The 12774-nt window shown below is 42.2% G+C and overlaps 1 protein-coding gene and 1 long non-coding RNA gene across 4 annotated transcripts; one reads left to right on the plus strand and one right to left on the minus strand.

Moving 5' to 3' along the window:
* Positions 1 to 4224: 4224 nt before the first annotated feature.
* LOC143496168 (uncharacterized) lies at positions 4225 to 5661 on the minus strand. The gene is made up of 3 exons (XR_013125600.1): positions 5387 to 5661; positions 5045 to 5199; positions 4225 to 4402 (listed from the first exon to the last, which is right to left on the minus strand). It is a non-coding gene; the product is annotated as an uncharacterized LOC143496168 (long non-coding RNA).
* Positions 5619 to 12371, plus strand: zdhhc7 (zDHHC palmitoyltransferase 7). Of its 3 annotated transcripts, none has more exons than XM_076992579.1 (8): positions 5619 to 5665; positions 5758 to 5807; positions 7282 to 7581; positions 8282 to 8406; positions 8515 to 8611; positions 9639 to 9720; positions 9996 to 10126; positions 10252 to 12371. In XM_076992579.1, exons 3-8 carry the CDS (start codon positions 7288 to 7290, stop codon positions 10429 to 10431), a joined length of 909 nt encoding a protein of 302 aa, XP_076848694.1. In that variant the 5' UTR covers positions 5619 to 5665; positions 5758 to 5807; positions 7282 to 7287; the 3' UTR covers positions 10432 to 12371. The 3 variants fall into 3 exon arrangements, 2 of the variants coding, with proteins under 2 accessions (XP_076848694.1, XP_076848693.1); XR_013125599.1 differs by having other exon boundaries at positions 5641 to 5807; positions 10252 to 10531; positions 11947 to 12371; XM_076992578.1 differs by having other exon boundaries at positions 5641 to 5807.
* Positions 12372 to 12774: the final 403 nt, after the last annotated feature.

The following is a 12774-nucleotide window of genomic DNA, read 5'->3' on the forward strand; positions in this document are numbered from 1 at the left end:
GAGCCCATGAGCCCACTGGCAACCACATGCCCATTATGTATTTCACAAATAACATGGTGGGAGTTGGACACATGAGCATCTCTCTCTCTTTCTCTCTCTCTCTCTCTCTCTCTCCCTCTCTCTCTCTCTCTCTCTCTCTCTCTCTCTCTCTCTCCCTCTCTCTCTCCCTCTCTCTCTCTCTCTCTCTCTCTCTCTCATCACACACAATTTAAAACTCACTTTCACATCTACTTATCAAATTCAAATAGCTGTAACAGCTGTATAGCCTTTCTGTTTTTGACAGTAGTTGTCACCTAATTGTAAACATGCTAAGAATGCGTTGCTATATTCTTCTCATTATAGTAATGTTTGACAGATGGAATTACCCCCAAAATCAAACTCCCCATTTTGCCCTTTAACCCCATTGTAATTCAGCTGAGGCCAGGTCAGAAACATGGTCAATCACACCAGGTCAGAAACATGGTAAATCACACCAGGTCAGAAACATGGTAAATCACACCAGGTCAGAAACATGGTAAATCACACCAGGTCAGAAACATGGTAAATCACACCAGGTCAGAAACATGGTAAACAACACCAGGTCAGAAACACTGTCACACTAGCTACTGAAGGCTTGACAGGAAAGACAAAGCAAGGCTAGTTTTACAGCACTTTTAATACACAACAGCAATGCAAAGTGCTGTATTAGTATTAAAGTATTCAATAATAATCTCTCACCTGATAGAAATAAAGTTACATGAAAAAAATTATGTAGATTCAAACAGAAAATATATGCAAACTTTGAAACACCATACTATTAAGTAGAACTATTTAAAAATGCATCTTAAATAATGAAATAATAAAATGAATTTAAAGAGAAAAGGGAAAACAATAGTGTGAGTATGACAGAAACTAGACAGGACAACGCCAGCTCACAACCCTCCGTTTCCTGCTCAGTTTAAACACAAAATCATCTCTGCGTTTTCATGGATGTGTATTTTTAATTATGTTGGGTTATGGGAAAAAAACAGTGCTACACTTCTAACCTTAATGAGCCAAATGGTACATGGAACTCTGGTATACAATTAAAGTCATGCTGACTCAGAGCCAGACGCTCCCGGGAAGCCCTGAAGGTTTTCTGTGCACAGGGGAAACTGGCCCACATTAACCTACTGTGTGCAGGCCGAACTATTGCCACATGGGGAGGGAAACAGCAGGCGTCTGCAGGTGTCTGCCTGAGCCATCGTCATTGCCCTGTTGTGCCCCCCACCTAAGCCGTCCATACACCTAAAAGATTTAACTAGAGTATCTTACAGGTCTGCACTCAATCTCTGTCTGACTAAGACAAAATGTAGTGTAGTGTGTAGTCAATTTGTAGTTCTGTGATATGATATGTGCAGAAGTTTCATTTTCACTGAAAAGTCAATGTAGGGCTTTTGTTTACAAAATTATCATTACATAAAATTGCAAAATCACATTACACACAGTACATTCACATGCATGTCTAAAACAGCTACCCTTAAAGTGAGACCTTACATTACAAATCACCATGTCAATTTAGTCTCCTGTGTAATTGCAAATGTATTAGCTAAAGCACATGAATCAATCTCAGCATTATCTTATATTTAATGTCTCTGCTTTACAACGTTTATCTTTCAAATCCTTCAGTGTAGCACAAAAGACTTCCATTCTGAACTGCTATTGCAGTTCATGCCTGTTTCTGGGTTCATTCATCCCATGCTTTTTTAGGTTTTCTGCTGTATTTCAGGAGAGACCAATATTATGCAAGACAAATATAATTTCCATACAGAATGTATGGGCTGTCTACTACATTTGAAATTCCAGCCACTGATCTGACTCCCTTTTCATGCCCAGGAACTGGGAGGAAATGGGGCGGAGTTTGTTGATTGGCTCCTTGGGACACCTAAACATTTGCACATGCTGACATATTAATGAGTGCAGCTCAGGAGAAGGCCTGCTGTTCAGAGTGTTTGCTCTGGCTCCTACACTGAAGGGCTGGGTCACTGGGTTGGGAAGAGAAAGTCAACAGTAAGATGGCAGAAGTGCATGTAGTGTCAAAGCTAATGAAGTATAAAGGGACATTCGTTCAGTTCCACAGGATGAATTGACCATAATCCAGATTACCAAATTACTCAGGGATTTGTGATTAGTATTACAGTGCCCCAAAGGCCCTTTTAAAGGTAGCAACACAGCCTCCATCTTCCAATTTAAAATGGGATGAATGATTTAGCTGTACCCACCTACAAAATTTGTAATTTCATTCTCTTTGAACACAAGAGTTGAGATACAGTCACACATTAAAATTTCATGAGTCCATTCTGTTCATACAAGCATGGTCACTTTATGTTTCTGTAGACAAGAGATTTCATCCAGATACATCGCCAGAAATATATATACATTCAGACAAAATATATATAATTTTATTCAGTGTTGCTTTTTTATTATATTTTTATAATAAAAAAATATTATATTTATATTATATTATAGTAATGTTTTTTTGTGATTTCATTGGTGGTAAGCTTTGAATGAAACACATTTGAAACAATTTGTTAATTTCACAGTGAATTAACAAATAAAATAACGTATAAAATAATGTGTGAACTGGTTACTTAGAGATATGGAGAAAAGATGATGCTATCTGTACCACTTGATGGTAAAGCTCAAGAAGATCTTCTCTTCTGAATTATTTATGCACTCCCACCACTCAGGAGATCCACAGCAGCTCCTGTCAGGTCTACACACAGGAGCAGAGCTGAACTGAGCACTACGTCATGGCTTCACACTGGTTCCTTGATTGAGGCAGGCCCTACATGAAAAGTCCCTGCAAAAGACAGCCCTGCTTACAACTGCTGATGCAAGTGTCCCTATTTCCTCTGCAGGAGGTTTCCCAGTAATCTCTGTATTTCTGCTCTATAAATGTCTTAATCTACAAAGACTTGTGCGAACACCCCCACTTTCCACTGCTGATGTCATAGCTATCCATGTCCCTTTTTCTTTAAATAAGCTTCCTCTTCTGGATTAGGAGCTTCCCTGCTAAACACAGATCATCCTGAGTGGGTGACGGCAGCTGCCGGTCCTGCTTTTAGCCCTAATCCCCTCACATCTTCCCCCACAGCAGCTCACACCATCCAACTCTCCTTTTCCAAAATGTGGTTTTAGACTGTGATTTTAATTCACATACTAATTCACATACTAGAAGTGCAACTACAACTACGCTTTGCACAACAGCAACAAGAGAGCAATAAAAAAAACCTTTCTCCTCTAGTTTTGTCCTAATGTGGACTAGGTAAACAACTCTATCTGCACATAAATCAGTTGTGCAAAGAAATTGTGGAAGTATGTGGACACTAAATTTGAAGTAGTGAGTCTCAGTGCTTCCACACAATGCCAAGACACCTATCAGCAAGGCTTTCTTGGCAGATCCCAGGTTATCTTTTGATTTGCTGGAGGTTTGAAAAGGAGCTGAGCAAAGATGGCTGGATTTTTGATTAATCCACACAGTAGGATTTCGTTTACAAGCTGAGTGACACTTGACAGTAGCTTTCTTGTCTTTCTTTTAATTATGCATCATTGCTTCACATACCCCATGATACCATAATAATCTTGCAAATATCTTATGGAATTTCAAGAAAGCACATTTAAATTATTCATCTTGCTAGTACAATTTAAAAATGTGAATATTGTTTTTACAGCAGCAAGTATACAGTTGCAACCAAGAGAAATTGATCCAGAAAGCACCATGAGGTGGAGCATCTCTTTACCCATGTGGTGGCACACAAATTATTCATAAGCAAAAGACACACACTCATTTATTACATGATAAGAGGGTAAAATTAAATAAAACTACCTGTCCACCAAAAGTAAAGGTCATTAGTTACCAGCTCCAGACACACTTCATGTAATAAACCTTTATGTCATGAAGACATTTCAAAAATGTGTTCAAGAGTATGTTCTGAAAATCTTTTAGATAATACTCTTAATTGATTTACCACCAGCTTAGATCTTTACATCAGTGGTACACTTGAGTGGGTAAAGTAGATAGAACAGGAACCCTATTGAATTAAATATACATTGTGGAGAATGACTCCATGACCTTTAATATGTTTCCTAACGGAATGTTTTTGAGCATGCAGTAGTGCTAGCATGGATTACCCATTCCACATGAACTGAGAGTGAGTAGTCTAGGAAACAGACAGAACACTGGCTCAGATGCTTCAGCTTTTAATCTGCTTTAAGGGATTGCTAACACATGGAATACAGGCACACAGATGAACCTGGTCAGAGACTCATCTGGAGAAAATAGTGAGCAACTGTCAAGCCATAGTGTATCCTGGGTAAATCCTCAAAGCTCATCACAACAGTCTTCGAAGCTCATCACTGCATAGCATTCATACCCCTGTTCCTGAATGACATAAAACGGGTAAATATATTTTTAGCAGCTTTTTCTAACCCTTGCCATGATTCATTTATTTGAAAATAAATAGAAAAAAACTAAAATGTTCTACAGTAATTAAACTGAGAATAGGAAAATGCATTTTTACTAACTTGATCTTTCGACCATTTCAGCAATTGTAAAATGTAAAGATACTTAACAGCTAATTAAGTTAGTAAAATAATGTTTTATGCACCTTTGTTACATATTTATTCCTGTCATGAGCTTCCTTAGTAATTAAAAAGACTGAGTGCTGAGACTGTATAATCCTAATACCCCACAATTCCATTCTGCTACATTTGCCCAAAATCCACCCTAAAAACTATTTTAGAGTAGTTCTGGGGGGGGGGGGGTAATCAATTTCCATGTATCACTCATGGCATTACAATAGGAGATAATTGTATTTGTCATGGTAACCCCATTAAAAAGAATATCCTGCTATTTTACACCTACTATTTTTCACCTATATTTGCAGTTTTTGCTAACTGCCCAACCTGAGTTCTCCACAGGAAGAGTTTACCTCGTTCCCAGGCTTACACATGCAATATTTTGTTTTGCAAAACGAAACATTTGCCTTTAAAATGTCCAAACCCATCCCAACCAGTGACTTACATACACGGTCTCTGATCCCAACCCTTTGCACAACCGTTGAAAACAAACAGTGAGTGCAAGTGGCCCAGCACTCATGTGCAAACCTGATGTTTTCTATCTTCACTGCATGTTTAGGAATTCCAGTACATATATCCTGACCATCATGGAAAGGTTTGCTGCAAGATAAAATGTTTATGGTTTGATCTGCAGAGCTTTATAATAAATCCAAATTTTATCTTTACTGTGGTTGGATATTTAACATACTCTTTAGCAAACACACTCTAACAAGAAAAAATCCTTTCACAACAGTAAATTCTGCCCTACTGTAAAACCTACTGTGTAGCAGTCATGCACGTCACTAACCTGAACTGTAATGAAACCATATAGATAGATAGGAATGCATGACTTGAAGGGCATCTCTTTTCCAAAGTAGAGCATTACAGATTTAAATGAAAAATAATTTAGATTTTGTTGTTGTTACAGATTACATCGAAGGAAAGTAGTAAGAGGCCTCGATCTAAAAGCGCTGCATATTCCTAAAGTGGGGCTCGTATTTAAATGACCAGTGGAGGGCAGAAGTAGGCTGTGGGAGTGAACTCTTTAACCACAGAAGAAGAGGACCGGGCGAAGAGGATCCCGGAAGTATGTGCGACCCATTCTGTTCCTTTTCCAAAACCTACTGAAGTTGGCGCTTCCCCAACCGCGAATAATGAAATCACATCTGTTCATTTCAGTGTCAGTAACTTAGGACGTGGGGGGATCCGCTGCGAGACGTTTGGCTTTGGTAAGAACACGTTGCTATTCAGATATTGTGGCGAGAATCATGTGTCCTGTGTATTGTCGGGATATGCTAACGTGGCTGGCGAGCTGGTGCAGTAACAACCCGCCACCCCACCACAGAACCCACCCGGTACCGGTCCCACATCCACCTCGTGTCACCCCGCTGAGTAAGAGCGGTGTCTCCGACCATGCAGTGGTGCGTTATCTAGCCGCCGAGCTCTTAGTTGGGGGTGAGGACTGGTGTGGCCGTGATTTATTCCCGGGTCTACCGAGATCTAGTTGGACTTACTGGCCTCATGTTGCACAGTTACCTCCTCTTCTCTGCTGTTACTGCCAAAATACATTTATCTTGTAGTGGCTAACCTATTCTAGCAGGATTTGATTGCAAATAGCTAGCCAACCAGTGCATTTCACCCTGGGGTCCTAATCAAGGCACTAGGGTTAGGGAACGAGTTAATTGTGTTAAGCAACCGCAGAAGGGAAGCCTGAATGAGAATTAGACCCTATAGAGCTCCACTGTTCTGTCATTATAAAGCGTGTATCCATCTAGTTTAAGAAGTTTAGACTTCTTAGACAATCTTACGTATGTATAATTAATTTCTGTAGTTAGTGTGTGTGTGCGCGCGCGCGTGCGCTGGATTGAACGTTGTCTGTGGCACTGCTGTCCGGTGAGCGGGATACTGTTAGATGTCATGTCAGCGTGAGGTCCAGTCTGGGAGGTCAGCAAAGCTAAGCCTCAGTGCTCAGAGATATGCATGAACTGTGCTAAGACTCGTGTGAACACTGCCTTAGGTCAACTGGAAACGTTAGGCACTGACCTACTTGTGGTGCGTGGGAATCAGGTTAAATGCATAAATCGCTGTAAAAACTAGAAACTTTAAGAAGCAGGAGCTGCTAAAGTGTCTTTGATTGGCACCAGAGTTCCAGTGATGTCGGTGAATGTTGCAGTACTAAATAAATAGCATTTGTTTATTTGCATTTTCAGATGTGATCATTTGTTTAATGTATAATGCAGAGCTGATGTTGGGCTAGGATTTGCTTTAAACATTTGGTTTTATAATGAAATATCATTTCCACCTAGTAACCAGCAACTTGGCAGCAGGCTATACTAAAACTGACTACTAAACTATTATCAAATGTTTACTATGCTTTAAACATAACTGAACATTGTACAGTATTTAAAATTTGCCACTAATGGAGGCAATAGACAGTAGGACAAAGCAGGAAAGGACTGAGTACTGTTTTGAAATCATATACTGAAATATTTTACACCTGCTCGTACTGAAATGTGAATCTGCCACCATGTTGTGGTTTGCACTCTCAGAATGGCCAACTTGTACTGGATGATCTCTGAGTGATTAGTTCGTAACAGGTGATCATGTTTCTTTGACTGAACGAAGTGTTTAAAAATGCTTTCTCCTGAATCTCATCTGGAGTTTTGTGGCCCTGTTGGCTGACGTGTTTCTCCTCATCTGCAGGTAGATATGCAGTCTTCTGGGCACCGGCTACGGGATGTGGAGCAGCACCACCCCTTGCTGCCCGGCGCGGAGGGGGAGGAGCAGGTGGGCGTCGCCCGTGTCTGGTTCATCCAAGATGGCTGCGGCATGGTTTGCGCCTCCATGACCTGGTTCTTGGTGATGTATGCTGAGTTTGTGGTGAACTTCGTCATGCTGCTGCCCTCCAAAAGCTTCTGGTACATGCTCCTCAACGGCGTGGTGTTCAACTTCTTGGCGGTCTTGGCCCTGGCAGCACACCTGCGCACCATGCTGACCGACCCGGTGAGATGTGGGGGAGTTGGTGGGGGGGGTGCGCGTATGTGGCGTGCTCGCTGGGAAGGTCATCTGTTGACACGCACCGTGTGTGGGGCTCAGCCCAGCCACGACTCCTCGACCACATTTGCAATTCAAAAGTGCTGCAGGAGCTTAAGCGTGATCTCAATCCGACCTCTGCAGCTCTCTAATCCGTCTTTATCAGGCACTGGACACAATGCAATGTGATGTTATGAAACCTTTTTCCACACACGTTCAGGTGACACAGTGGTCATGCTGGAACCACATTCTTTATCAGATGCTCTCAGTAAAAAAGCTACAGCCAGTGATTAAGGGCCATTCTGTAGTTAAACTCAATCTGTTCTGAGCATCTTTTAAGAGAATGCAGAACACATTACATTGGGTATTTCACCTCGTCTCACACTCACATGTACATTAATCCTGTGGTCTAAAAGAATTTGGATAATTCTCTGCTATTCTAAAGTGAACACGGTTGATGACCTTATTCCAAACACTCCATTACATAGAGTGGATCTTTATCCTTCCTCTCTGTTGTCAGAACATCAGGGCATCTCAGCACTTCTGTAGAGATCATACCGTATTTAGTCATTTTCGGTTTGAGGTGGGGAGACGATGCCTCTACCTCTGCACCGTGGTTTGAACGTGCACTTTGCCTCTTGCTGATCAGGGAAGTGTTTGTGTTTGTCAGGGTGCCGTTCCTAAGGGTAATGCCACTAAGGACTACATGGACAGTCTCCAGCTAAAACCTGGAGAAGTCATCTACAAGTGCCCTAAATGCTGCAGCATCAAGCCAGAGAGAGCACACCACTGCAGGTCAGACCCAGAGTCCGCACGGTCCAGGCTGGCTGGGGCGCACAAACATTTGGTTGTGGTTTTCATGCATGACTGGAGTAAACAAATCACTTTGTTCTTTTGTTTCAGTATCTGCAAGAGATGCATACGGAAAATGGATCATCACTGTCCCTGGGTGAACAACTGTGTGGGAGAAAACAACCAGAGATTCTTTGTCCTGTTCACTGTAAGCAAGGGGTGGGCGGGGGGCTTAAACTGGCTTGTGTTATGACACCAGGCTGTGTTGTGAAGTCTTCCTGCAGTGCAGACTCTGGTAGTCTTGCTTAAACATTAGCTGACATTTGAATACATGAGTTAGTGCTGTGAGAATGTGATGCGTTAAACTTTATGATCCCCCAAATGCCTTTAGACCAGGGGTCTCCAACCTTTTTGGAATTGGGAGCTACTTCTTGGATACCAGTTATTGCGGAGGGCTACCGGGGGGGGGGGGGGGGGGGGGGGTGTGAACGAACAAAAGTTGCGTGTGCGAGTGTCAATTGCTAAGCGGGAAGACCGCTAGCAACCACGGACAATCTATAATAGTAGCAAAAACATAAACGATGCAGCGCTTTGGTGCATGGCGCTATAGTGAGCTATTTTTAAAACAAGCCCGCGGGCGACTCATGACGTGGGTGACCCCTGATTTATTCAATATTGACGGCAGCCTAACTTTTTGATTGACAGCTAATTGAGCAATAGAACACGAGAGGGAGTGTGTTATCATGAATATATGTACATGCCGTTACTTGACAACGCGTCCGCGGAGTGATACAGAGAATGAGAATACCGTGCTGTTATCACACATATCTGCAGGGTTAGAACACTTCTCAACCAGTCGGATTGTGAACTAACTGTTGTATAATTGGCGAATAATCATTTAGTGTTAGAAGGGGAGGGACAACTGTGAATTTTGATTGGACATAAATTTAAGTAGATTTCTCGATGGGACCAATTAGGTTTACAAATTTATATGTAATTCATTGGCCCTTTGGCGAGCTACTCGGAAAGGGGTGGCGAGCTACTGGTAGCTCGCGAGCGACGTGTTGGAGACCCCTGCTTTAGACATTAAGTAAAGACAAATGATGAATGGTGAAAACAAAGGGACACGTGCACGTTTGCAGAAGCAGATTCATGCATTACATGCAGCAGCAGTGTGTAGTGCTGGTTACTGCTGTGTTGAGTACTGCATCTCTGTCCTCCTCTTTTCTCTGCAGATGTATATAGCTTCCATTTCTTTGCATGCCCTCTGCCTCAGTGGATTCCACTTCTTCACCTGTGTCAAAGTCCAGTGGAGTGGTGAGTCATAGGCACATGGTGGGTTTAAAATGCTCAACGTTTCTATTTCGGGGCCACAAGACCCAGAAAGCTATACTGGCAGATACAGTGTCTTGCGAGGAGACACTGTGACACTTTATGATCGTTCTTCTGTAATCCATATGCATATTTGCTGTCTCCTTCCATTTAAACATTTTTAACTCTGAAGCTGAAGTCCATGCGTGTATGGAGGCGCATAGAGCATTTATACTGTGTCATGTCCAGTCTATCATACTTCTTGATTCTGTCTTTTACAGAATGCAGCGACTTCTCCCCTCCTGTGGCTGTCATGCTCCTAATCTTCCTCTGTCTGGAGGCCCTCCTCTTCCTCACCTTCACTGCAGTCATGTTTGGCACACAGATTCACTCCATCTGCAACGATGAAACTGTAAGTCAAACGAAACAGCCCACAGGGGACACTTGCTGGTCGCAGACTAAGCCCAAGGGCTGCATTCACTGCTAATGCCCATCTATTCCATGCCCCGCCCCCTTCTGGCCCCACCCTGCTTGCAGGAAATCGAGAGGCTGAAGAACGAGAAGCCCACGTGGGAGCGGAGGGTGCGCTGGGATGGCATGAAGGCCGTGTTCGGGGGCCCGCCCTCTCTCCTGTGGTTCAACCCTTTCGCTGGACTCCGCCTTCGCCGCCTCCTCATGGTGCACAGCCGGAAGGAAGGCTCCGAATTCTCTGTGTGAGCGTGTGGAGACGTGTCTGTTTCAGCATGTCCGCGTGCCGCCATGCCAGCACTGCGACAAGAGAAGAGGACCAGGCACAACACTCATAATAGTGGCACAGGTAGGAGGACACGGTGAAGACGGCCTACAACAGAACTGAGGGTGGCCCTGTGGAGCAAGGAGACACACCAGGACAGTCTGTCTGGTAGACCACTGCACCTCGCCAGAAGGATCACTTTTACTTTCACCTGTGTTGACTATATCTGTCTTCATGAATTCTATGGGTTTTTTTTTTTTTTTTTTTTTTTTAAAGGGACACTTTTATGTTTGCTATGTTTAATATAAAAAGCAAAACTAAATTGACACATAAAAGGTACAGAGGTCATCTATAATGGCTGTGATCTAAGGGTATTGATTCAGAGCACTAGTGTTAGTGTTCAAAAGGTCACTGATTCAGAGCACTAGTGTTTAGTGTTCAAAAGGTCATGCCCTTTCCAAGCATCAGATCTTGGTCAACTCAGAAAAATTCACTGGCCAAATTGAAATTTGAATACCTTATTTGCCAAGAAAGTTCTCGCATCTTTCGTACGTTAAGTCCTTTGCTCTAGTGTGTAATAAACATCTGGTTATTCTGTTGTTTTACAACAGAATTTAATTCATGAGACGTAAATGGCTATATTTTAGATCCTTATGTTGTAAAGACATGACATCTCAAGCCTCAATTACAAATTTTTTAAATTATAAATGGCACTGAATATTTAAACTCCTATATTTAAACTGTTTATCTAAGTGAAAGCTACATCTGAGACCAACCCTGCAGTTGTTTGGCATGGGCCTAGACATACCACATTGGGGTGTATATATAAATAAAGCATGACCTGTTTCTTTTTGGCCACTTGAGTCCAGACAGACCTGTCTGAGAGCTCTGTTGCCCCCCTTTCCCACGGGGTGGCTTTTGTCTGAGCACATCCAGATTTTATTTTTAACGTGTTTTGAAAATCGCCAAGCATCATGAGTTCTTGAACGGAATCATTTCTGAGTACTGGTTTAGTCAGAACACATACTGCATGCGAGTCCTTACTTCAGGAATCCCTTTCTGATTGCAGTTCTGTGACAAGCTTTCACTCCGTTCACTTCATATTTTCACTTCTCTATAAGAGAGATTTTACCTCAACAGCTGATGGATTTTTAAATAACAAATATATGAACTGTATCTTGTAATAGTTTATGCAGTAAGTGCGGAATATTTCAGACGGTGTTGAATTTGACTTAACTGACAATCTGGGTATTTTCACCGTTTCCTAACAAATGTTTCAGGAACTGGTGAACTGGTAGTAGAATCTTAACGACAGATCAGTAAATGTCCCCAAAGTATATAGAATGTCTAAGTATTTGCAGTCTACAGTCTGGAAGGCATCTGTGAACCAACAGTCATCCTGTCACCTGCTGATGGTGCTCCATCTAACTAAGCTATTGTTCAGTTCATGATTGTCGACAGTATTGATTTGTATTGGTTCATTCTGTTCCTATTTCCAGCGATTTCCCAGGGCTGTTCTTGCCTACACCCCAACACTCTGTATTGCTCACTGCTGGCCTTTGAATCCAAGCCTGGTCCATCTTATGATCACTGGACACTGGTTCAGCTGACAGGCCACCGGCATAACTCCTACGTAAAGACAAGATGGTCAGTCTGCGGGAACTGGTGATGCACCTGATCTGAGGCACCTGGATACACTCGCCTGCTGTACCCCACAAGGCCCTTGTGACCTGCCTCAGGATGCACAGTTAGATTAGAGCTTTTCAACTTGTGCCAAAACTGTGCACAAGAGCTGAAGTTGAGAACCCGTCATAGCATGCAAAATAAGCTACGGACACCACTGAGAGGGACTGGGAAATGATGAGCTAGAGACTAAGATTGTAGTTGTTTCAAATATATATCCCAATTAAAATTCTTAACCTTATGTAACTGATGTATTATTTTGGTATTGTTTACATGTCTGTGTGGAAAGGGAAAATATGGTAAAATCTAGCCAACCCAGGTGCTTTCCGTTGTTTATTAAATAGTCTTTGTGAAACATGGCACAGCAATTTTTTTGTTTATAAGAGAATGTTTCTGCCACTCTTTCCTTTAACACAAATGTACAATGTTGTCTGGGGGAAAAACAGCTGTTTCCATCTACAATTCTCAATTGATAAATGAGACCACATATTTGATACTTTCCTCACTACAAAAAGTACTGCCTAAATGCATCAATTCTTTCAAAATATGGCTTGACCATCATTGCCTAGTGTCTGACAGACCTGTACCATTTTCTGCAGGAGTGCTTATTAACTTGTAGAGTACAGATGAGAAGCAAGGGAAAT

Source organism: Brachyhypopomus gauderio, chromosome 2 (assembly GCF_052324685.1).
Source record: "Brachyhypopomus gauderio isolate BG-103 chromosome 2, BGAUD_0.2, whole genome shotgun sequence".
NCBI lineage: Eukaryota > Metazoa > Chordata > Actinopteri > Gymnotiformes > Hypopomidae > Brachyhypopomus > Brachyhypopomus gauderio.

Bases quoted from the DNA above. Each gene is read 5' to 3' on its own strand.
- zdhhc7 (XM_076992579.1), top strand. From the start codon at position 7,288: ATGCAGTCTTCTGGGCACCGGCTACGGGATGTGGAGCAGCACCACCCC. The intron at 8,407-8,514 runs GTCAGACCCAGA...CTTTTGTTTCAG, and splicing joins GAGAGAGCACACCACTGCAG to TATCTGCAAGAGATGCATAC. The intron at 8,612-9,638 runs GTAAGCAAGGGG...TTTTCTCTGCAG, and splicing joins GATTCTTTGTCCTGTTCACT to ATGTATATAGCTTCCATTTC.